The sequence below is a fragment of the Berghia stephanieae genome, chromosome 5 (assembly GCF_034508935.2).
Source record: "Berghia stephanieae isolate SIO BIC M18660-M18661 chromosome 5, UCSD_Bste_1.3, whole genome shotgun sequence".
Classification (NCBI taxonomy): domain Eukaryota; kingdom Metazoa; phylum Mollusca; class Gastropoda; order Nudibranchia; family Aeolidiidae; genus Berghia; species Berghia stephanieae.
In genome coordinates this window covers 19,513,838-19,540,349 of record NC_088364.1, presented here as the reverse complement: position 1 = coordinate 19,540,349, position 26,512 = coordinate 19,513,838, and the positions used below count along the sequence as shown (strand labels likewise).

At 35.1% G+C, this 26,512-nt stretch overlaps 1 protein-coding gene across 3 annotated transcripts in view; it reads right to left on the bottom strand.

The window, feature by feature from the left end:
• Positions 1 to 16,780: 16,780 nt before the first annotated feature.
• Positions 16,781 to 26,512, bottom strand: part of LOC144972553 (transient receptor potential cation channel subfamily M member-like 2) — a 47,384-nt gene continuing 37,652 nt past the window's right edge. For all 3 annotated transcript variants that reach the window (XM_078913890.1, XM_078913889.1, XM_078913892.1), the window contains 7 exons: positions 24,820 to 25,074; positions 22,879 to 23,053; positions 22,462 to 22,618; positions 20,221 to 20,468; positions 19,603 to 19,735; positions 17,789 to 17,959; positions 16,781 to 17,039 (listed from right to left, as the gene is read on the bottom strand). In XM_078913890.1, coding sequence (XP_078770016.1) covers positions 16,889 to 17,039; positions 17,789 to 17,959; positions 19,603 to 19,735; positions 20,221 to 20,468; positions 22,462 to 22,618; positions 22,879 to 23,053; positions 24,820 to 25,074 — 1,290 coding nt within the window. In that variant the 3' untranslated portion in view covers positions 16,781 to 16,888. The remainder of the gene's footprint in view (positions 17,040 to 17,788; positions 17,960 to 19,602; positions 19,736 to 20,220; positions 20,469 to 22,461; positions 22,619 to 22,878; positions 23,054 to 24,819; positions 25,075 to 26,512) is intronic.

Sequence of the window (26,512 nt, the reverse complement as noted above, 5' to 3'; positions counted from 1 at the left end):
TATGCTCTTGGAGTTCCCTATTTGAGCCATTACTCTATGTCTTACTTTTTCTCGTGTGCTTTCAATCTAGAATATTTGACTATCCCATTATCTTCCTTTTTACTGGCGCTGAAATAACCTAAAGTGTCACACGCGCCGTGAAACCCTTAAAAACAAAAACAAAAATATATTTTGTACAGATGTGCGTGTATACCTCTTAGTGGGATCCTACACTAGTGTATGGATGAAGCCTATGTGCTCTTTAGTTAAGGCTTTAAACTGAGTGCATTCGATTTTTGTCTCCGTTCCGTTCCAGTCGTGTGTTATGATGTGTTATGGACGCTATACATTTCTGTAATTTACTCTCAATATACATATGAAACATACCAGCACACAAGTATAAGTGTAACCTAAAACGTTTATATAACTATTCATAAATTTATTTAGCGAGAACTAATCACTAAAAGGAGTTCTAAAAATAACAACAAAGAAAATACGTGTGTTGTTTCATTTTGCTGGTAGAAAACTGAAGAAAAAAAATAATTCCGATATCAGACGTTCCCGTTCCGTTCCGTTCCTGTTCGGCTCGGCAACTGAAAACGAGAGTGGTTTGCTATGATAAAGCAAGAGACTGACAGATAGGAAAGGTCAGACTGAGAGCAACACGGACACGAAAGGAAAATGAATATACTCAGCTTACAGCCTAAACACACTGATTAGCTCTATTTGACCCAGTCCTCTTTTCTTAGTTTTTCTTGGATGCTTTTATCTGTAAATCTATAACATTTTTACTGTTACTTCCTTTTTAAAACGTGCTCTTTAATCTCGAGCAATATCCACTAAACGAGCTTAAAGCGTTTTACAAGGCATCCCTAGCCCTAGTCCATATGTTATTTTAATTATCTAAATGTGACAATCGTGTCAATCTTATTGTGTTGAAATTATCTAGATGAAGATAATGAAGTAAAAACTGGATGGGGATCCTGACCTCCCATTGTGGGCAGGGAGCTACATGTAGTGTCTTCTATCCCCCAAACCCGTTTTCCAATTGTTTCCTGTCGTTGTCTTGGAATCGGAATGAGATTACATAGTTTTGTCCTGACTCTGGCCGGAGTTCCTTGGCTGGGAGGGAAACAGTCGAATGTATAGTTATAGTTTTGGGAGATGATATTTTTTTCCTTGTAAATGATCTCTCTGTTATGCATTGTATTATGTTTAGTTTAAATATTATATTATATGATTTGTAAACATTTGAGTGTATTTCTCTAAGTTGGGACCTGTGCTTGTGTCTGGATGAGACTTTGACGGTGTGCTCTTGGAATCTACATCTGTTTCCTATTTGAACCAATTCCCCTTTGTCTCACCTTTTCTTTTGTGCTTTAATTGTAATTCTAGAACTTTTTACCATCCCATATTCTTCCTTTTTACTGGCGCTGATATGACCCTAATGTGTTACAAGCGCCGTGAAACCCTTAAAAACAAAAACAAAAACAAAAACAATGAAGTAAAACAGTAAATTAAAAAGTTCAGAAGCATAATCTACAATACTCTCTCAATACGTACTAGAAGCTAGGGACTGTAAAAGTAATAAACAATACATGAATTTATAACAGCTTCAAAAAAAAAAAAAAAAAGAACGAATATAAATACCATACACGGAACGTTTCGGGCTCAAAAGCCTTTTTCAGCCAATGATAATAACCATAAAAGTATAAATACATCACTTAAGACCCGAGGGTTTTAATTAGTAGAGCACTCGCTTCACACGCACAGGGACCAAGATCGGTCCCGGGTGCAGTCAATATTTTATTTTTACACTTTCCCACACCCTGTCCACTCAGCAGTGATTGGGTAGCTGGGACTGTTAAATGTGGCGGAAAGTCTCTGCGATAGACTAGCGTCCTATCCAACGGGTAGCAAGCAATTGTTTTTTGTTTGTTTATGTTTAAAGGGGGAGGGGAGGGGGAATGATATAATTTCTATTTAATTTTTTTTTGTTCTATTTTTAATTGGGGAGGGGGGGGGTAATTTTTTAAATTAAAATTTTTTTTTTTTTTAATATCATTTCTCTGTTATGTGATGTGTACATTAAAAAAAATTAAATATGATATTTTGTTAAGTATTCGAATTTCTTCCTCCGATGATGATCACGACAAAGACAATGAAGACAACCAAGGTGCGACGGTGAATGTATCATGCAATATGTGGAGTTGTGACATTCAAGGGACGCTACCAATCCACAGGTTCTTATACCCAAGAATTACTAGGTTATCCCCCTTCTATTAAACACTTGGTGAAATGGGTTACCTTTCTCTTTTTTGGGACTTGAAAACAAGTTGTCTGGGAGTCCGGCGACCCGTGGTCTGAGTTGTTAGTCTGAGGAACCCGGCGACCCGGTGCCCTCCAGCAGTGGCAAGTTTTCTTTGTTTTCGATCTCAAAAAGATTATTTAGTCCTAAGAATAGTGCTCTAACATCGGAGCTACACGGGTCTCTAAAAATCTGTTACAACACTATTTTATTCAAATTATGTGGAGAAAGTCCGCTCGTAGCTGTTTCGAATGAATTGCACTATCATTTTAGCGACCAAGGTCCAAAGCTGTTTTTGTTTGTGTGTTTTTATGGCGCTTGCAACACATTTAGGTCATATCATCGCCAGTAAAAAGTAGGAAAATTGGATAGCAAACAACTTTCTAGATGTACAATTAAAAGGACTTGGGGGCAAATTAAGACAAGGGGGAAATGGTTCAAATAGGGAATAGATATAGATTCCAAGAACACATAATCAGTGTACTTAGTTTGAGATCACCTAAATGTCTCATCCAGACACCAGCACAAGATAACACAAAGAGGAATACACTCAAATGTTTACAAATCATATGTTAAAAATGAAAAAAATATCAGCACACAACAGGGAGGTGATTTACAAGGAAAAAAAAATAATCTCCCCAAACTATAACTATACCTTCGACTGTTTCCCTCCCATCCAAAGACTCCGGCAAGGGTCAGGACAAAACGAAGTAATCTCATTCTAAGACAAAGACAGAAAGCAATTGGAAAACAGATACTGGGGGGTAGAAGACACGGCTAGTACCTCCCTGCCCACTATGGGAATGGGAGGTCGGGAACCCCACCCAGGGGTCCAAAAGCATCACATTGTTACCACTATTCATCATTGAGCTTTTTTCCATATAGCGCAATATCCACTAAACGTGCTCAAAGCGCTTTACAAGGGGTCCCTGGTCAACAGCAACACTTAACATTTAGGACGGGACATGACGCCTGTTAGAGATATTACAAATTTTTTTTCGGACAGAGACAACGCTGTTAATGGCCAGGTACTCATTTTACACCTGAGTACGGTGAGAGAATGTGAGTAAAGACTCTTTTCCAAGGACTCAACTATACGCCGAGCGAGGCTCGAATCCAGGACCTTCCGGTCCGAAAGAGAGTGTCATGCCACAAGACCACATAGCCGCACAAGGAGAAAACACACTAAGTTGGCGTCCTGTTTCAAACTCGCCATTAAGCCAAATCAATGGGCAATGCATTGCACCACTAGATGATCTGCACCAATTGATCATTGTTTTTATTATCCGAAACTGTAACACGAGTGTGAATGTGTAGAGAGAAAACAGTGACAGAGAAAATTTCCATTAGGATTTGTAACAATTATTTTTCTTTTTAATTAAATGACGTAAATAAACAAATATGGGTTTATTTTTGGTTGTTTTCATGACTTTCAAGGCCCTTGCAAAGTTTTCAAGTAATTTTAACACCAGTAAAAGTAATAAAAGAGAAAATAATTACGAGATTATCAAAGATTGTAGATCTGCAATTTAAAACAACCAAGAAAAAGTAAGACAAAATGAACGAGAAGTTCAAACTGGGAAATGTATAGATATACAGTTGAACCTCCCGATAACGACATGCCACGGGACCGAGTTTTTATGTCGTTATCCGGAGGTGTCGTTATTGAGAGGTTTCCAAGATGGCTGACAAAGTGGGCGTGGTAAGGCCCGCGGGACCAGTTTTTATTAACATTGACAAAACAAACAAAACATTGTAGTGTATTCCTCTTAGAGGGTTCTTGTGCGTGTGTCTGGATGAGACTTTTAGGTGATCTGAACTGAGTACACTGATAGTGTGCTCCTGGAATCTACATCTGTTCCCTATTTAAACCATTCTCCTTTGTCTTACTTTTTCTTATGTCAGTCATTTCAATTGTAAATCTAGAATGTTTTTTACTATCCAATTTTCTTCCTTTTTACTGGCGCTGATATGACATAGATTTGTCACAAGCGCTGTAAAACCCTTTAAAACAAACAAAAACAGGTAATTTGGACGCTGCGAGTTAGATAAAATTCCTCCTCCTCCCACAAAAACACTACTACTACTACTACTACTACTACTACTACTACTACTACTACTACTACTACTACTACTACTATCACCACATAATATCACATTTACCAAGATTTTGTGTTTACTTGCTTACACTAACATTTATACCTTGGCTTTTATTAATGCATATCAGCCAAGATTCGTCAAAAAAAAGCTGCATTCTCATTGGTTTCAAAGGCTGCGTTCTCATTAGTTCAAGCAGGAATCGTTTTTATAAACTTTGAGTACTCATACTCTGTATTTTTAGCATCAGATATCTACAAAAACTGCCGAAAATCGCCAAAATGATGTCGTTATTCGGAGGTTTTATCAAAAAGTGCGTCGTTATTTGGAGGTTTTTTTTACTGATCTTAAATAGAAAAAAAATAGGGACCACGGGTCAATGTCGTTATCAGGAGGTTGTCGCTATTCGGAGGTGTCGTAATCGGGAGGTTCCACTGTAATATAACTGCAAAGAAATGCATCGATGTGTCTTGTTTGAAGTCATCTTTCTGGGTGGGGATCCTTACCTCCCATAGAGGGCAGGGAGGTACATGCTCTGTCTTCTATCTCCCATACCCTTTTCCCAATTGTTTCCTGTCTTCGTCTTGGATTGAGATTACTCGGTTTTGTCCTGACCCTGGCCAGAGTTCCTTGACTGGGAGGGAAACAGATGAATGTATAGTTATAGTTTTGGGAGATGATATTTTTCCCCCTTGTAAATCATCTCTCTGTTACGTATTATTATATTTATTGTTTTGAATTTATAATGTAAGCATTTGAGTGTATTCCTCTTAATAGGGACCTGTGCTCATGTCTGGATGAGACTTTTAGGTGATCTCAAACTAAGTGCATTGATGGTATGCTCTTGGAATCTACACCAATTCCCTATTCGTACCATTCCCCTTTGTTTTACTTTTTCTTGGGTGCTTTAATTGTAATTCTAGAACTTATTCCATATTCTCCCTTTTTCCTGGCGCTGATACGACCTAAATGTGTTGCAAGCGCCGTAAAACCCTTAAAAACAAAAACAACGAAGTCATCTTTTTAAGTCGCACCCAGGCACAAGCACGAGATCACGCTAAGAGGAATACGCTCAAATAATTACATTTGTTAAAGACTAAAATATAACGGTTTGTAACAAAGAAAGGATTTACAAGGAAAAGAAAAGATAATCTTTTTTCTTTAGAAAAAAAAAAAACAACAACAAAAAAAACAGAAAGGATGAACCTCCAGATTTGATCGTTTTCCCCTCGACCAAGGATCCCAGCCAAAGCTGGGGGGAAAAACCTAGTAATCTTATTCAATAACAAGATACAACGTGAAAAGGGAAAGAAAGGGATAGGTGAAGACAGATAAACAGGTACAGAAGACAAGTGATATCCCATGGGAATTAAAAAACAAAACAAAACAAAACAAAAAAAAGCAATATACAGCAACGTCATAAATTTATAGGTCATCAGTTTTATTTTATCGGTAATATAATTCATAGCATGTGATTAGCTACTTCCTAAACTATAAAGGTGTGAAATGGAATGTTAATCAGGTTTACAGCCGGAAAAAAAACCAACATGTATATACAATTTTGGACAGAAAATGGTCCTTCAAATATAGATCAATTAAAATGACTCTCATCATGTCACCTACTCTCAAACCTGGGCCTTCCTTGAAGACTTTTGTGAAGTCCGAGGTTTGAAAGTTTTTTGGGTTTTTTTTTTTTGGACAATATGAGGGTCATTTTAATCGATCGATATTTGAAGGAGGAGTTTTCTGGCCAAAATTATTAAAAACGTTTTGTCTTTTTATTCCCTTCAGAGTACGACAGTTTACAGGTATGTAGGTCATCGTATTTTGGACGAGATGAAAGGAATATTTTTATAAAAAGCAATCAGTGGCTGCCTTCACGAGAGGATTAAAACAACGTTATAAACCGCTTGTAAAAAAATACATTAAAAAAAAAACCAGACAAATAAACAATGATGAAACAACAAACATAATCAGAGTTATATACCCTTTGAGGAGAGATTTTGCCCCTGAAGCATTCGTTGGCTCCAAATAATATCTGGATGTCATGCTCGAACGTTAAATTTATATATTTTTTTCAACAATTCAGACTCAAGTCCACCTTTTTGACGAATTTTTTTTAAAAAATCCGGCAGTAAATTTTTTACATAGAAAAATTTAAAGCACTTTAGATCAATGTCAAATGTTGTGTATCTGTCAGTCAAAAGCTAAAGAATCTTTATGAAGCAACTCTATTTCAATGACATTTTAAAATATAAATGGCATGGTTTAATATGTGATGTACCGACAGTAAATAAATATTTGGATTGAACTGAATATTTGAACTGAATTGGACAATTAAAATAATAATATTAAATCAATTTTGCATCTGTGATGCTTTAAAAAAAAAGTTTTAAGGGTTAGTATAGTAGTCCTTCAGAGCCATTAGGCCCATGTAGCAGGAGTTTATCCTGGTTTCTATAGTGTGAAATGGACAAGAGCAATTGCTTGCTATCCTTTGGATAGGATGCTAGTCTATCGCAAAGTACTTTCCACCAGATCTGACAGATCCAGCTACCCATTTATTGCTGGGTGGACAGGGGGATCATAGCAGATCTCGACTGCGCCCAAAAATCGATCTCGGTCCCTGTGCATGTAAGGGGTGAGTGCTCTACCAATTGGGCTATTGGGACTCCCAGTAAGGTTAGAATACCACCTTACGTACGAAAAACGGGGGGGGGGGGGGGGGGGGGGGGGGGGGGGGGGGGGATGTAGGAATTGTATCAAAGTTTAATTAAGAATAACTGAGCCAGTTTCAAAGTTAACTAAATTACAGATCAATGAAGCGTCAAATGATCATATTATTGTCTATTTTTAGTGTTCTGCAGGACACTTAAAAGTTATTTCAACTTTACATAGACGTCTACATTTTTGTTCATGATTTAAAAAAAAAAGTTGAACTTTTATATAGGGCAATATCCTCTAAATGTGCTCAAAGAACTTTACAAGGGGTCCGTGACCAACAGGTAGAACGAGATATGACGCCTGTTCGGCGATATTACAAATTTTTTTTCAAACAGAGACAATGCTGTTAACGGCCAGGTACTCATTTTGCACCTGAATACAGTCACAGAATGTGAGTAAAGAGCCTTTTCCAAGGACTCAATCATGCGCTGAGCGAGGCTCGAAACCAGGACCTTCCGATTCCAAAGAAGCGAGTGTCATACCACAAGACCACATAGCCGCACAAGACCTAGATTGAAAACATAGGTCACAAATTCGTGCATAAGCTCTAATAGTCAGTGTGAATTAGTCCCTCACTATGCAGAAGAACAAAAAGGTATTATTTCTCATCATATTATATATCAAGGGCAAGGTATCAATGCATTCCAATTGAAGACTACATGAAAATCTTACTCCCCTCACTTCGGCCCACCCTCTCCCTTGCCCACAAGAAAAAAAAACATATTGAACGTGAATTGTGGTGACTCTAAGGCATCGTATGGCAACATGAAGGAAAGATAAATCAATTATGAACAACGTGCAAAAAGAGATATTGAAATAAAGAAAATAAAGCAAAAAAAAAAAAAACAAAAAAAAACAACCCAAAACAATAACATGAAATATAACAACAGTTATAGTTACCAATAAACAATGACTATTAAAAATCATAATATGTGACCAATCGTCTCAAAACAGTATTATGTCAGAATGAACAAGGTGCTGAAAATTGAATTTATAGGCACAAATTTGAAGTTTGAGGTTAGTTTCTATCCCTTGTGAATTGAATTTACAGATCAAATATGAAGGCTCCGGGTTCATTTCTATAAAACTTGGGAGTGAAGATAAAGGCCTTCATAGAAGAGAATGAGTTTTTTATCTTAAATCTAAGAAAAAAAGCTTCCATATTCTAATTATTTTGAAACTTGGTATTTTATTTTCGTCTTGTTCATTCTGCCCTAACACCAAATTGAAACAGTGGGACACACATATGACAATGTGTAGTGGATGTGTTTAACCATTACACATACGCATAATATAAAGTCTGGAATTTTGTAGATACGACAAAACCCACGGAATGAACGCGAATCAAACAACAGGTATAAAACACAATTTTTTGCATAAAAACTGAATATCATTTGACACAACAATACATTTCCCAACATGAGCAATAAACTTGAGTAAAATTCATTTGCTACCATTCTCTCTGAAAGAGGTATTAACTTCTTATCACCCATTATCCTGATTTTTCACGAAAATAATTTTTTCTAAACTCAAACTAGTGGAGGACCAGCAATAATATTTGAGGAGAAATAAAGGCTATAATGAAAATGAACTCATCTTTTTAAATTATTATACCACTGTATTGTGGAAATTAACATAGATTGAGACAAATCTTTTGTGCCAACAACAATAAAATCAGTCCGGTAATAAAGTCACACATTACATATAATTTTGTCTAAAAAGACAACCCCTACAACTACACAGTGTACAGTTCTGATAGATCTAACCAAGATTTCAATTTGAATCGTTAGATGACCAAAATAAATACGGCACAGAACTATGCTGGTTGTAACCTTAAATTTTTGACAACTTTGAAATTGTCGGTAGGTAGAGGGTTTAATCCACACATCAAGCAGATCAAACGGTTTTAGTAGTTTTTACAACGTAAAGGTTACTTCAGTGCCTATGTTAAAAACCCCTACAATAAAAAGTGGGCAAGAGTTGATGATATGAATAGGTGAAAGTTCAAACGGATCAATTTGTCTGAAAGAAAGACCACCAAATCAGTTTGCCTTAAAGAGATGCTAATTTCAAATAAGTATCCACCACCTTAAACATAAATGACCAAACAATAAGAGTAAAAATATCTGGCTGTCGATCACTATTGTAATCAGAATACTAGAACAACTGGCATATACCGGCAAACTTTCACCCACGATAATACATGAACAAATTCTCAAAATGGTATTATGTTGAAATGAAGCTGAATCTTCACTAAAATTATCAATTAAAATAAATGCGTTCATTGAAAAGAGTGACAAATTACAAACAGAAAAGTGAGTGGAGCGGGCACTTGTGTTGATTATAACAAGAAATGAAGTGAGTAGGAAAGTGCCAGAAGACAACAGAAAATAAAAACTTTGCGACATGGGGGCTCGAACCCGTTGACGTACCAGTAAGGTCGCAAGTTCGAACCTCCATCACCGCCGCAAAGTTTTTATTCTCTGTTGTCTTCTGGCACTTTCCTACTCACTTCATTTCTTGCAAATTACAAACAGAGCACTGGTGAAAGATAAAACTCTGAAAAGATATGTATGAAAGAGTGAGAGGCAAAGCAGAAATGCCTTCCCTTGAAAATGTGAAGAATATAATAAGCATAAAATCGTCCCAACTATCAGTAACCTCTGAGGTGTAATGGTAGCATGTTTGAGAATAACTATAAGACTGTGGAACAACTTGGATAGGTCCTGGTAAAACAATTGCGAAAGCTGAGCTGAGGAGTTGTTTTTTTTTGTTTTTTTTTTTTTGTTTTTTTTGTTTTTTTTGTTTGTTGCTTTAGGTCTCTTCCAACACAATTGAGGTTATATGAGAGACCCCTGAAACAAAAAAAAAACAAGCAATCTAGCAAAAATAGTACAAATGTAAATCAAAATCATAACCGAAAGATATCATAAGCTAAATTATAAGTAACCAAGAACAAACAGGCAGAAGATTTACAGAAAAAAAAATATCCCCTGTCAAAAATACAATCACAAACCAAAGAAGCAGGATAGGCTAGTAAAGAGAAGAAGAAACGACATCACTATCGGATCGTACACCCATGCGAACATCATAGGTATATGATTCAAGGGTGATGCTCCCATCCAACCACCCGCTGAGCTGAGGAGTCTTCCATGACGAAGTTTCAGTTTGAAAAGGAAGAAGAAGTAATCAGAATCGGTTTGAAGTCCACATAAATCTTCATGTTTTGTTTCTCAAACTTTAAAAAAAAACTCAAATTAAATTCACAATTTCTTATCATTTTTAACTACCTTCCTTTAGTTCATGCCAACATAATACCAGATTGATATGACGGATCATATATATAATTAAAAGGCAGCTTGGGTGTCACAAATGGGGTGCTGAGAAACTAGTCCTATTCTTTGATATTGTTATTATTATAAAACTAATACAACAGAAAGAAGAAAATTATTTATCAGTAAGTTCAAAGTTTCCTCCTTTTTCCTCATTTTCTTCAATATCTGTTACATCTCATTAAGCGTATAGTGTGAATAACTCCCTTTTGCTTCTGGGTGCTCGTAACATTTGTGCTGACAAGTTCTGTAATAGGCAAATATTCAAAGTTGATAAAATTTGTATTCATACACTTTTCATCACAAACATTTCATTTAAGAGGCAACGCCTCCAATTTATGTCCATCTGTGAAATATTGTAAGGGACAGGAACAGAGGAAAATGGGATCGTGGTTCTTCAGTCCTTCAGGGCCATTAGGCCCATGGTACCGGAGGTTATTCCAATTTCTATAGTGTGAAACAGACAATAGCAAAAATTGCTTGCTACCCTTCGGATAGGATACTGTGTTATTGCAAGGATCAAACAGACCCATCTACTAAATCACGGCTGGATGGACAGGGGGGTCAGAAAAAATCTTGACTCCAAAGGCTAGTGACATGAGCTCTATAACATATTCTATTTGCCCACAAGGCTTTGAAATAAGAAGTCTTTTGAGCAAATCTTAAATCAAAACAAAACAAAAACAAAGAGTGACTTTGAGCGAGTGAAAGTTTGTTTTGTTTTTGTTTTTAAGGGTTTTACGGCGCTTGCAACACATTTAGGTTATATCAGCGCCAGTAAAAAGGAAGAAAATGGGATAGTAAAAAGTTCTAGAATTACAATTAAAGCACCCAAGAAAAAGTAAGACAAAGGGGAAGTGGGAACAAATAGGGATCAGATGTAGATTCCAAGAGCATACCACCAATGTACTTAGTTTGAAATCACCTACAAGTCATCCAGACACAAGCACAAAATCCAACAAAGAGGAACACACTCAAATGCTTACATTATACATTCAAAATAAAAATAATAATACATAACAGAGAGATGATTTACAAGGAAAAAAATTATCATCTCCCAAAACAATAACTATGCATTTGACTGCTTCCCTCCCAGCCAGGACTCCGACCAGGGCCAGGAAAAAACCAAGTAATCTCATTCCAAGACAAAGGCAGAAAGCATGTTGGAAAACAGATATAAGGGTATAGAAGACACAGTATGTACCTCCCTGCCCGCTATGGGAGGTCAGGATCCCCACCCAGAGCGAGTGAAAGTGAAACATTGGTAACAATAATAAAGTATATATATATATATATATATTATATATATATATATATATATATATGGAATGCTTCAATGTTCTTAAGAAAGACGTTCACATAATTCATAGATCATTTAATATAGTGAATATAGCATATAGATCTTTCGATTATCAAATGTATCCTCTCTATTTTACAGTAAATCTGAAGTGTTTATCGTTTTGTTTACAAGTATACATTAAAATATAACATTAATTAATGGTAACTTGTGATATGTAGAGAATTATCAAATAACTTTTTAAAAAATACCTGCGATGAGAATTAAATACTCATTCCAATAAATATCTACAGAACAAAAAATGTTATATATATATAAAGGTTATAAAATTGATATGTATTATAATTTTACCATTTCGAGAAACAATTCACGTAAAATAGAGTGATAAATTGAATTACATACATAATAAACTGGCATAAAATTGATGTGACCTTCTAAAAAGATTAATAAAATCAATAAATAATAGTGAGTAGACCCTGCTATTTACAAAAACCGTCATCTAAAATAATGAAGCTGCATATATTAAAATAAATGTAAAAAGTAAATAAATATATCATAAATCTTTCAAATTTATAAAGAAAGGTAGATAAGTTGAATGAATTGTATAAATTAAACATTAATGTGAATCAATTCATTATCTTAAATATTAGAGATCTAATATAATCACTACAACAAATAATTTACATAGTTAAAATACATCCCTCTCTAAAATTGTGATTGTCAAGAGACCAGAAAAAGTAGACATAACATGAAGAAAAAGTAGACATAACATGAAGAAAAAGTAGACATAACATCAAGAAAAAGTAGACATAACATCAAGAAAAAGTAGACATAACATGAAGAAAAAGTAGACATAACATGAAGAAAAAGTAGACATAACATGAAGAAAAAGTAGACATAACATCAAGAAAAAGTAGACATAACATGAAGAAAAAGTAGACATAACATGAAGAAAAAGTAGACATAACATCAAGAAAAAGTAGACATAAGATAAAGAAAAAGTAGACATAACATGAAGAAAAAGTAGACATAACATGAAGAAAAAGTAGACACAACATCAAGAAAAAGTAGACATAACATAAAGAAAAAGTAGACATAACATGAAGAAAAAGTAGACATAACATGAAGAAAAAGTAGACATAACATGAAGAAAAACCCTAACAAATCTCAAGCCTATCCATAAAAGTGCAACTCGTACACACCAACTCACACATACATGACAAACTTGCATTTTACAAACCCTCGTTTTTGAACTTATTATTTCTTAACGTCCCGTTTTTTCCCATTTATTATTCGTTGTACCTATTTCAACCATACAATGAAAAAAAGTGAAAGTAAAAGCACGCCCATACGGTACAAACCAGTGCTTTTTCTCAGTAACTGAATGTGTTCACATTTCCTGACTGAGAACACGTCTCTCCCATCTTTCTGGGTTGAGTGTGATTTCTTGCTAAGGAAGGCTTTTGAGCCCAAATATTTAGTATTTTGTTCTCTTTGATGTCTGTTATATTCATTTTTGTATATAACTTTTGAAGTTTTTATATTGAGAAAAATATAGTTTCACAAAGCGTGAGGTCAAAAATGTCATATTTCTCAATTATTGACATTTTGAGTTCACGATTTAGAATCCGCTTCAACATGATACCAAACTGAAAGAGTGGGTCGTATATTGTAGAAATTGTAGATTGTCATGGTGGCAAGAAATATCCTGGATCACTGGCATGACGTGTTAAAGAGACAAATATCACACCAAAAAAAAAAAAAAAAGCCTTCTGTACTCTAAGTAACGCACAAACAATAGCATAACAATCAATTTGTATAGTTCACAAGTTAATCAAATCTTTCTTTAAAAGTTTTAATTCAAACAAACACCGCATACAATTATATAATGAATTAAATTCCCTTTAGTTGTCCCGAGGATACATTTCCCAAACCAAAATATATGGGAAAAGTCACCTCCACAAAAATGTTTGATAAATATGACAACACTCCCTGACCATATTTCAACAGAGTATTGTGCTAACCAATAAAGAATTTTCTACATCCCGCTCAATACAAAGAGACTTTTTTTGAAGTTTAAAAATGACTTTTTTAAAAGTTAAAAAGTGACTTTTCACAGAAAAAGAAAAAAAGAAAACAACAAAAGTACATCTTGTTAATAAAGCAATAACAATGTAATATTTCAACACGATCCAAGTAAAAGGTCAGTGTGACAACGTCTAAATGGCACAATGGCTGTGTAACTATGGAACTTCAAGATCAAAATGTTCAGATATTTGTCATATTATGACATGAAGAAGTAGAAGAAGATGAAGAAGAAGAAGAAGAAGAAGAAGAAGAAGAAGAAGAAGAAGAAGAAGAAGAAGAAGAAGAAGAAGAAGAAGAAGAAGAAGAAGAAGAAGAAGAAGAAGAAGAAGGAGAAGAAGAAGAAAAAGAAGTAGTAGTAGTAGGAGGAGGAGGAGTAGAAGGAGAAGGACAAGGATGTTGAGAGGGAGAAGGAGGAGGACCAGTAGGAGCAGAAGGAGAAGGATAAAAAAAAAGAGAATGATTTTCGAAGGCAATGCAAAAAGAAAACATGTGTTTTCGTCTGTGTTTTATAATGATTATGATAAGTTAATAATATCTAATTACTATCAAATTTCTAGTTTTGTCCTATATGAAAAGATGTCTGTCATAGTCAATGAACTAAAGTAGCCCTTCAGAGCCAGTGGGCCCATGGAGCCAGAGTTTATCCCGATTTCTATAGCGTGAAATGGACAATAGCAATTTCTTGCTATCCTTTGGATAGGACACTAGTCTATCGCAAAGTACTTTCCAGCAAATCTAACAGACTCAGATACCCATTCACTGCTGGGTGAATAGGGGGGTCAGAAAATCGGAATCGATCTTAGTCCCTTTGCGTGTGCAGCGAGTGCTCTACCCATTGAGCTATCGAGACTAAGTACATATTAAAACAAGTTCTTGTCTCCGGCACCTCCACACAATATAACCATGTAACCTACTATATCAAACTGGTATTGTCTTGATGAAGTCGATGTCCAAAATTGGATATAAAGTCAAAATGATGCCAAATATGAAATGTTGGGCTTATGTACTAAATGAAACTAAATTAATTCTTCTCAATAAAAACAAATTTGAAAATTGAGCTTTTAAATAGCGCAATATCTACTAAACGTGCTCAAAGTGCTTTACAAGGTGTACTTAACATGTAGGACGGGACATGACGCCTGTTAGGCGATATTACAATTTTTTCGGACAGAGACAAGGCTGTTAACGACCAGGTATTCATTTTACACCTGAGTTTGGTGAGATAATGTGAGTATAGAGCCTGTTCCAAGGACTCAACTATGCTGAGCGAGGCTCAAACCCAGGTCATTCTGATCCAAAAGCGAGTGTCATACCACTAGACCATATCGCCACAACAAATAACCGATCTCTACCTTCATATTTTTGACATCAAACTCAATGTTCGTCATGAATAACACTCTGATATAATACCATTTTGAGACTGAGGGCCACATATGACAATATTGTAAATCATTTATACTGTGCCTATTCCATGTACAAACAGCTCTAGGATATCTAGAGTACCTTTAAGTACATTAAAAATGTCAAAAGTGGGTAGTAATAATACTATTATAATATTCATATTTCTCTATAATATAGTATACTTTTTTATCCTTTACAAAATCATAGTCATGAATTAATCGAGTCATGGGTCAAAACAAAGGAACAAAAAGCATTCCTTACTTTGAGCGTTTGTGAAATAAAAAGTTGTGCTTGTGTTTGTTAACAGAGATTAAATAACATTTCAAAACATTTTACATTGTAAATAGTTACATCTCATGCGTGACCTTTAAAGAAATTACAACAAAAGATAAAAATGAAATAAGATAAACAAAACAAGTCAGTTACTAAAATGGAATGTATAAAGTATAAAGGCCGATTTGTTTTATTTTTGATAACAGTAAGTATTGATCTAAAAGGCCCCACCAATGGCCTTAAATTTATACAGGAGTGTGCTGCAATAATGAAAAAAATGTCTAATGACATTTCAAGAAAAACATGTCAATACCGATTTTAACCGTGTTCTCATTTATTTGAATTAATTAAATGTTAAAGTGTGATTCGTTCCAGAGATGGAAGTGCTGTTTGGTTTGTCTTATAATAAAATAAAAAAATCATGACAGCATGACTACAGTAATTTGTTGAGGATATGAGCCTCTCTCTCTCTCTCTCTCTCTCTCTCTCTCTCTCTCTCTCTCTCTCTCTCTCTCTCTCTCTCTCTCTCTCTCTCTCTCTCTCTTTCTTTCTTTCTCTTCCTCATAACCATATACAAACACACAGACACAAAGAACCATATGGTAAAATATGCTTTAAATAATTTGTTCGTCAGGCTCTTAATCTTATCAAAAAATAATCATTTTCAAAATCGTCCAAACATGCATGTAACATCACAGGTCAGCATTGTTAAAAATAAAAGGATGATTATTTTTTTCCCACTTTGTTTTGCACATGACACCGGGTGATACTCATTCTTTTGTTTGTTCTTTCTTCACTTTTGGCTGCTTTTCTTTAAATATAGGTATCTGGCATATGAAAGGGACTTAAAGTTGGACTTTTTACATTCACGATGATATAGCTTTAGAAATTTAATAGCATTTGTGAAATCTTTAGGGCCTCTCAGTGGCTAACAAAAATAAAGACGATTGTACACGATATGAAAAAAAAAGTTACTTCAATTTTAAGGGTCCATGTGTAACTATATTAAGTAGTTTGAAATAAACGGAGAAGAACCCCATGAAAGAATTAGTGTTAGAAACAATGATATCTGTTACACACATATACACTTCGAGATCATTTACAGGTGTAATTTTCAGAGCAATAAAAACACAAACCACAACATGACCACAATAAAAATAAAAATAATAAAAATAAAAATATTGATGATGATAATAATAATAATAATAATAATAATAATAATAATAATAATAATAATAATAATAATAATAATAATAATAATAATAATAATAACAGCAACAACAACAACAGCAACAACAACAACTACAAAGACAACAGCAATGTTTTAATAACTAGTTTATATTTGCATTGATTTCTAGTCTTCAACATTTCCTTGTGAGGCACAGTCAGTTACAGAAACGAGCTCTGCATGTCTTGTTTCTCTATCAGTTTTTCCATCATGATAGCCAGGCGAGTCAGCCGGTCAGAGTTTGTACTCATTTCAGATTGAAGATCCTTCAGCTGGGTTTGCATCCGAGCTTGTTCATCTCGAGGTGTGGTCCTGAAATAATTATTCAAATTATCGTTATAATTTATCCACAAATCACCCATTTTTTCAATGGAGATTTTAAGATAAGATAAAATAAAATATACTTTATTTATCCTTGAATGGAAATTATAATTCTTTATCACAACACAATTCGGGAATATATAAAAGAAATATCAAATGTAAAGAAATTGAATAAAAATTGGCAAAGAAGAGTAAAAGTCTTAAAAAGTACAGTGGAATATTACAATTTTTTTTATTCTGACAGAGACAACGCTGTTAACGGCCAGGTACTTATTTTACACGAGTCTTTTCCAAGGACTCAATTATGCGCCAATAGGAACTCGAACCAAAAACCTTCCGATCCGAAGGCCAGTGCCAAACCACAAGACAGCATACTGCTCGGTAACTCTGACATAGTAGTGCACTGAAAAGATTGGTGACATTGTTACTAAAACTTGAGCTTTTATATAGCGCAATATCCACTTAATGTGCTCAAAGTGCTTTACAAGGGGTCCCCAACCAACAGTAACATTTAACATGTAGAACGAGGCATGATGCCCGTTAGGCGATATTACAATTTTTTTTTCGACAGAGACAATCCTGTTAATGGCCAGGTACTCATTTTACACCTTAGTACAATGAGAGAATGTGAGTAAAGAGCCTTTTCCAAGGACTCAACTATGCGCCAAGCGAGGCTCGAAATCAGGACCTTCCGATCCGAAAGCGAGTGTCATTCCACTAGACCAAATAGCCATACTTACCAAGCTGTTCTGTCAGTCTCGTCACCCTCGTTGTAATAAGGTTTCAAAGAAATAACAGATGAATGCGTTATCCCATGGTCAGATTTCAAGGCTTTGGCAGCTATCCTTGTGGCTTCTTTATGCTGGATCACCTCCTTGATACGTTGTAAATCTCCCATCACTAGGTCCAATCTGACAACAACAAAAAAAAAAACCCAAAAAAATTAAAGAAGGGAAAAACCACTTTTCAGTTTTTGTTTTGCTTTTTAAAGAACTTGATTTCAATTTTAGTTCAAGATCTGGCACCCATATAAAGATAGAGATTTCAGAGACTTTACGAAATGATGACTCACAAAGACAGACCTGCCTTCTTGAAAATTAAAAAATTCATAGTTTTTAGGAGATAAAAATTTGAGTTGCTATAATTAACTTTACAGATCAACAATTTGTCCTAACAATGATTCGACAACACGTCAAAATTATTAATTATAATTACATAGTCTGGCATCAACTTTAATTTTTAATAAGTTCTAGATTCTAATGACTTAAAATGATCATTGAGTTATGAAATTGGAGTCAAAACTTCGTAATTCTACGCCTTTTTCGTAGTACCAGGCAGGTCTACAAAGAGCAAAATTAGACATTAGAGAACATAGTTTTAATGTAAGAGTTGTAAAACTGTTGAGTGACTTGACATAGTAAAATTGTGTAGTTTGATCAGTGGCGTGGCATGCTTCCAGTATAGGGTGATGCCATGAATCGGAAGAAAATGACGTAAAACGTGCTATACGTGTAAATACAAAAGAAAGGTAAAAATTTAAAGAAAAGACTTACTCAAATAAGAAACAGGCGGTATATGCCATTTCTCAAGTTATTTTTATTTATTGCTGTAATCGATTATCAAAAGATGGATGTGGTGCCAGGCACCAAATCAACCAATATAGCCACGCCCCTGACAGTTTGATGTATTCCTAAAACAATCAAGATAAAATCTGGGAGAATGAAATAATGCTAAATGACTATAGAATATTTTTTTTTAAGTGACATGGCGAGACTATTGTCTTAAAAGAAGAGCAATTTGAGTCCTCTGAATATAAAATCTGTGAAACCAATTTTAGAAAAATACTGCCATTCTACTAAATAAGTAATACAACTTTATTTCATGATTATAGTTAAATCTCTCCACGTGGATCAAAACAATCATAACGAAATTGAGTTCTAATGATTTGTGATCGTAGAAAAAGGTTGAGAAAATAGAAAAATTAAGATAAGATATACTTTATTCATCCAAAAAAATGGAAATTCGTTTATAGACGTGGCATGCATGAAAATGTATAAACATAAAGTTGAGAATCTATGGCGACAATGTATACATATATAATATATGCAAATGCAGAAAAATGTAAAAATATACAACCAAGAACCAACAGCAACACTTTATATATTAATTAATTGATAAATTGAGATAGGCCATACCTCTGGCCTTTACAGGTGATCCCTGAGGGTGAAATGTCAAATTTATGCTTTGTCCAGGATGTTGATAAAGGGAAACCTTATACAACACATTGCCTTAGTCAATAAATATTAAGGTTATTATCAAATGTCATATGTCTTGTTTGTTTGGGTTTTTTTTGGTTTGTTTTACATTTCTCTGAGCTTCAAGCGGTTACATCTCTAATACAAATTATGTTGAATTAGTCACCAACAAATATGAAGGTTATTGTCAAATGTCATATGTCCTGTTTGTTTATTTGTTTGTTTGTTTGTTTGTTTTACATTTCACTGAGCTGCAAGCAGTTATATCTCTATTACCAATAAAGTTGTTCAAATCTCACCTCTCTGAAGTAGACGCCACCCTACTGTGGAGTTCTTCTCTTGCCTTTAAGGATGAGTGGGTGAGATAAGCCTCGGAGGAAACTTTCTCAAATATGGACAACCTGTAGTGAGCTTCTCTGGGAAGATGTATTCCTATAAAACAGTAGTAGAAAAAATAATAGAGATAAATTTCTTAAATTGAGTGAAAATTATATATTTAAATATGAGATTGTATGTATATATACATTGTATAGATCCAAAACGCCTCTAACATGACATTGCAATTGTTTTAGCCAGAAAGATGCTCAAAGTGATTTACATGGGGTCCCAAGCCAACAGCAACATTTAACATGTAGGACGAGACACGACACCTTTTAGGCGACATTACTAGTTTGTTTTTTTCTTGCAAGAGACAAAACTGAACGGCCAGGTACTCATTTTACATCTGATACAGTGAGAGAAGGTGAGTAAAGAGCCTTTTCCAAGGACTCAACTATGCACCACTCAGAGGGGGACTCGCGCCCAGGAGCTTCTGATCCGAAGGCAAGTGTCATGCCACAAGACCACATAGCCTCATAACAAGATATCAAGTTGTTTTTTTCCCCTCTCAAAACAAATAAAATATAGCTGTCACTTACTGAATTGGTTTCTTCTTTTACTAAATCCACACCGTTTGTGCCATTTTGTAGGGACATGAGGCGTTTCTGTTGATTTGTGTCCTCTCTTGTTACACCAGTAGATGAAATAACGGATGCATCGCCAAATGTGGTTCAGAATGATGATGGGAGGAACAAAGCTTGGACGGTCAAAGTACTCGTACACCAGGGAAATACGGTAGAATCTCCATACTTTTGTTGAGTTTTCCTGAACTGTTTGAAATGTGTAGCTGTCGAATTTAAATAATAAATAACTAAATAAATAAATGTTATTTTTATAGTACCAATATCCACCTAACGTGCTTTATGATGCTTTACAAGACATAGGTGTTATGAGAAATTAAATAATAACTAATTTTCCAATTGCAACTGAGGGACTGAAGCCAAGTGACGTTATTAGTAAAACATTAAACAAAAGAACATAATTAAATTAAATTATGCCTTTAGCGCCACGAAATCATAAGATATCGTCGCCTTGGCATTCCACAAAGGAATATAGATAACTCATCAAACAAGATGTCTGATGTCAACAGGAATCATCCATGTTGTCCAAGTGAGCAAATTGGGGGTTAATAATCTTGCTCAAGGAAAAAAACGAAAGTGCCTGAAGCAGGGCTCGAACCCGGGTCATCCGGATCACAGTGCAATGCCTTAACCACTCGGCCACTTCATCCCCAAAAGAACATAAAGTAAAGTTTAATCCTTCATTGAATCACATTTTAAAAAACACACAGATATTGCATAGAGGAAAAAGCTCAGAATTAATGAAAAAATATCTTCATAAACAGTCCAAGCTGGTATTGGGGATGTTGAATAATTGGGACAGCCGATTTATTGGGACGATTCCCTGGGAATGGAATTATTTTCTATATAAAAAGTCATACCCTTTCCAATTCTTAGCCGCTTAATTGGGATGGCCTGCCACTTAATGGGGACGAAATTTGACAATGACTGTCTCTATACGAGAGCTTTTTCGTTTCTTAAATCATTTCAAATTAGTCCAATGGGACAGTCAACCGGGTGTGTCGTCGTAGTGTTCATCACATAGGCATGAACAATAGAATTTACCTGTATCCCCTTGTAGCAGGTGTTTGGTCATTATAGACATCACAGATATGAGAACAATAGAATTTACATGTATGCTTGTCAGTGTCATTGACTGCCATCGTCAGGTTCATGGTCATAGGTCAACTGACAGATAGGTAATTAGCAACGCAAACTATAGACTATTGAGAGGGCTATGGTAATGAGTGATGGCTTCATTTGTTCAAGGCTGCCACCACCAAATGGTTTGTTTTTTGTTTTGTTTCTGAGGGTTTTACAGCGCTTGCAACACATTAAGGTCATATCAGCGCCAGTAAAAAGGAAGAAAATGGGATAGTAAAAAGTTCTAGAATTACAATTAAAGCATCCAAGAAAAGGTAAGACAAAGGGGAATTTGTTAAAATTCAAATAAGGGAAAGATGTAGATTTCAAGAGCACACTATCAGTGTACTTAGTTTGAGATCACCTAAAAGTCTCATCCAGGCACAAGCACAGGTCCCCACTAAGAGGAATACACTCAAATGTTTACAAATCATATATAATACATAAAACAAAACATAATACAGTGCATAAGAGAGAGATGATTTATAAGGAAAAAAATATCACCTCCCAAAACTAACTACACATTTGACTGTTTCCCTCCCAGCCAGGGTATACGGCCAGGGCCAGGACAAAACCAAGTAAACTCATTCCAAGACAAAGACAGAAAGTATGTTGGAAAAAAGATATTGGGGGATAGAAGACACAGTATGTACCTCCCTGCCAACTATGGGAGGTCAGGAACCCTACCCAGAAATGGTTTATGTGTCCATGAGATGAATGGGTAGAAAATGCATTCATAATCCGCTTCTTACTTATGCAACTGTTATTCGTTAATTGTTTTATGCAGTTTGCTTTGTTTCTCATTGTTAGAGGCAGATTAAGGTGTCATTTGTTTTTCATTAAGATGTAAAATGTCACTCAAATTTATGGTCGCCGCTTAATTGGGATGCCGCTTAATCAGGATGATTTGTCAGGAACTCAGCTGTCCCAATAAACTGGCTTGGACTATATTTTGTAACAAATTGCTATTATTTGAATAAAAAGCAGAATCAGTTAAAATTTCCTTCAAGAATTACTAAGCAATAATATGATTTCCATTGTTATCATGTTATTGCAATGAAACATTATGTAACGTACCTGAACATAGCAATGAGTAAGTTGACCAATAGGATGTTAGTAAGGATCATATAAACAGCCAAAAATATTGGCCCTATCACATTCTTCTCAGCACATCTATCCATGGGATTGTGTCGCCAGATTGTCTCATTGTTGCTACAACCACCTTCCTCCTCCCCTGTAAATCAAATATCGCATATTGAAAAAAAAAAAAAATTAAAATATATAATTACAATGACAATAATAGTAATGATAATGATGATGATAATTAATGATGATGATGATGATGATGATGATGATGATGATGATGATGATGATGATGATGATGATGATGATGATCTGGCCAAGTAATGTTTAATAATTTACCAGTACACTTTAAAATGTTATTCAATATTTCTTTTTTAAAATATGAGAACCATGCAAGAGATTTTCACATACCTTTGATATTCTCCAAAAATAGCTCTCCATAAATTTGGAAATACGGGTAGTACAGGACATTGTACAGAATGGACCAATCAGGAGGTGCATTGGGGAACATGTTTGCATGATACGCCACGCCAAAGCTCAACACAAACACCATGAGGATCAGGAAGAAGAACATCAAGTCGACCAACTGGAGAAGTTTTATAGGAAATTAATCAGAAGTTATCTGAAATTGGGGGTCCCGATAGCTCAGTTGGTAGAGCACTCGTTTCACAAGCAAAGGGACCGAGATTGATCCCGGGTGCAGTCAAGATTTTTGCTAACCCCTCTGTCCACCCAACAGTGATTGGGTAGCTGGGTCTGTTAGATCTGGTGGAGGTACTTTGCGATAGACTAGCATCCTATCCAAAAGGTAGCAAGCAATTGCTATTGTCCATTTCACGCTAAAGAAACTGGGATAAACTCCGGCTCCATGGGCCTGGTGGCTCTGAAGGACTTCTTTGTATCTTAAATTTTTTAAACATTCTAAATGTAAAGTTTAATTGTGGAAGGCTTGATTTTATTACTAACGCAAACTTGACAATAGTTCTGTTGAAGTTGCTTTATTGGAGCAGTGCCTTTACACAGAAATTGGGCCCAATAAGTGGCATTAAAATGAACCAAAATATAACACTACAGATTATGGTCTCAATAGCTCAGTTGGCACTCGCTTGCCAAGAAAATGGACTGAGATTGATTAGGAGTGCAGTTGAAATTTTTTCTGAGTCTCCGTCCACCCGACAGTTATTGGGTCGGTGGATCTGTCATATCTGGTGGGGAGTACATTGTGACAGACTAGCATCCTATCCAAAGGATAGCAAACAATTGCTATTGACTGTTTCACATTATAGAAACAGGGATAAACTCCAGAAACATCTTTTTAAAAAAAACATTTTGTCTGAAACAGATCATTCCAATCAAAGGTCGTTCAAATTACCAGCTTTGATTGTACAAGCCTAACTTTTTTTTTTTAATTGAGCTTTATATAGCACAATATCCACTATATGTGCTCAAAGCGCTTTACAAGGGGTCCCTGGTCAACAGCAACATTTAACATGTAGGACAGGACATGACGCCTGTTAGGCGATATTACAATTTTTCGGACAAAGACAACGCTGTTAACGGCCAGGTACTCATTTTACACCTGAGTACGGTGAGAGAATGTGAGTAAAGAGCCTTTTCCAAGGACTCAACTATGCGCCGAGCATGAGGCTCGAACCCAGGACCTTCCGATCTGAAAGCGAGTTTCATACCACTAGACCACATAGCCGCACATTTTAAAGAATGTTTCTTTTTTTAAAAATGAAGTCAAGAAGTAATGCAGTAAACCCCATTATGACACATTTCAAATAAATGTGACTGAGTTACCCCCAAATTTGTTAAAGGAAACCAGTCAAATTCTATCCACTGTAATGACATGGATACAAATTTACATTCACAGTAAAATATGAAAGCAGTGTTGTTGGAATTATTGACATAATAACTAAAAATGATGAAAATGTTGCTGCTTGAAGATCGAAGGAAAAAATAATGATAAGTAATGAAATGTAAGCTTCAATTTATTAAACGAAGACAGATACCGTGGACGTTTTGGGTTTCCAATTTATCAACAAAACACGATGAATGAAACACTAAGGACATTTTCCTTGCCAACAGCAACACTTAACAGACAAGATGCCTGTTAGGCGATATTCAAATTTTTATGGACAGAGACAACACTGTAAACAGTGAAGTACTCATTTTACACCTGAGTCTGGTGAAAGAATGTGAGTAAAGAACCTTTTCCAAGGACTTAACTATATGCCACTCAAAGCGGGACATGAACCCTGGACTTTTTGATCCGAAGACAAGTGTCACACCACGAGACCACATATATAGCCACACAAATAGGTATCAGACTCAACTACAAATACTAACCATTTTCCTGATCATGATGACCTTGGGTCCCATGTTTCTGTCTGTGAAGAAATACTGCATCAGTCTGAGGTAGCATACAGTCAAAGTCAAAGAGTAGGAGATTCGAACCCAGACAAAATTTTCTTCGGAAACATTGTACCGAAGGACGATTGAGGTTGTGACCCCGACGTACATCAGAAGGTCAAACTGGTTCCAAGTATTCGCCCACCAGTTTCTGAACTTGAAGCCTAAAGACTTTTGCTTGCTTGTCAAAAACTGAAATGAAAAAGAATTTTTAAAAGAGATTTTATTTTAAAAGGGTGGCAAAATTTGATGAGGTAATGGTGGTGGTAAGAGTGATGAAGGTTATGAAGGTTAAACAAAGATAATGATGATGATGATAATGATGATGATGATGATGACGACGACGATGATGATGTTTAGAAGTGGGGGAGAAGATAAGAGAGGAGAAGGAGGAGGAGGAGATGGAAAAGAGAAGACAGGAGGAGCAAGAGGAATAGAAAAAGGGATAGAAATAGGAAGAAGAAGAGGAATAATAAGATGGAGAAAAAAAGAAGAAGAAAAGAAAAAAGAATGAAAGAAAGAAAGAAAGAATATCAAACTGACAAGATTATTAATACAAACATTAATCTGCTATCATAATTTGATTAAAACAACACATTGATTACGAAAAAGATCTGAAAGAGTTGGTATGAAAGAATGCCAGACAAAGAAGAAAAAAAAATAAAATACAAGAAAAAAAAAACCATCCCTAATTTGTTGTATTTGTTAAGAAATGTGTTGAAACATCGTCAATTAATCAATATCTTAAAACATAAGAGAAAATAAGCCCTTCGGTTATCAAATATTTTTTAATAACAGTTTTAGTCAGAGATTGAGAACCCCTAAAGTATGTTAATCGCAATGTCAATATCGTCATAATATTAGAAGTCAAGACATTGTCCATACAAAACATAGAAACGATTGAATGCTAATTTTGTCAACAGACCTTTTTCATCCTGCTGTTCATTTTCATCATTATTTTTTAAAAAATATTTTTCATTTTCTTTTCAGTCACAATTGGGATGTATGATAAAAAAAATAGGTCTGCAGTAAAAAAAAAAATTGATAAGTAGGTTTTGAAATAATGGATAGAAAGATAGAGGGAGTAAATGTGACTCATAAGGGATCAACACAAAACAAATGACATTTCAGCCTTTGGCCCTTTTCAAGTAAGAAGGCCAAAGGCCGAAACGTATTTGTTTTGTTTATGAGTCACATTTACTCCTTTTATCTTTCTCTCTATTTTATTGACTCATTTAGACAACTCTAGTTTTTGGTTTGAAATAAATGACGCAGACTGCCAGAAACAAAAATCCTTCGTCACCCTCAAATACAAATGCACATAAATGATCTCCTTTGAGTAGCACAGTTTTACATTCAGATATAAAAAGTAATATCAATCAATTGATAATATCTATATCAAAACAAACAAACAAAAATAAAAACAGAGTAAAATGAATTTGCAAAGCTGAAACATTGACTGAAATTATTACAATGAACTCTTGGTCTTATAATATCCAAGCATTCGTACTGAAATGTATGAACCATTTAATTCCGTGAAGTCAGAGGTTTGTGAGTTTTTGGCAAGATGAGATGAGGGTCATTTTAATCCACTGATATTTGAATTACGTGTTGTTTTTTCATAGTTTGG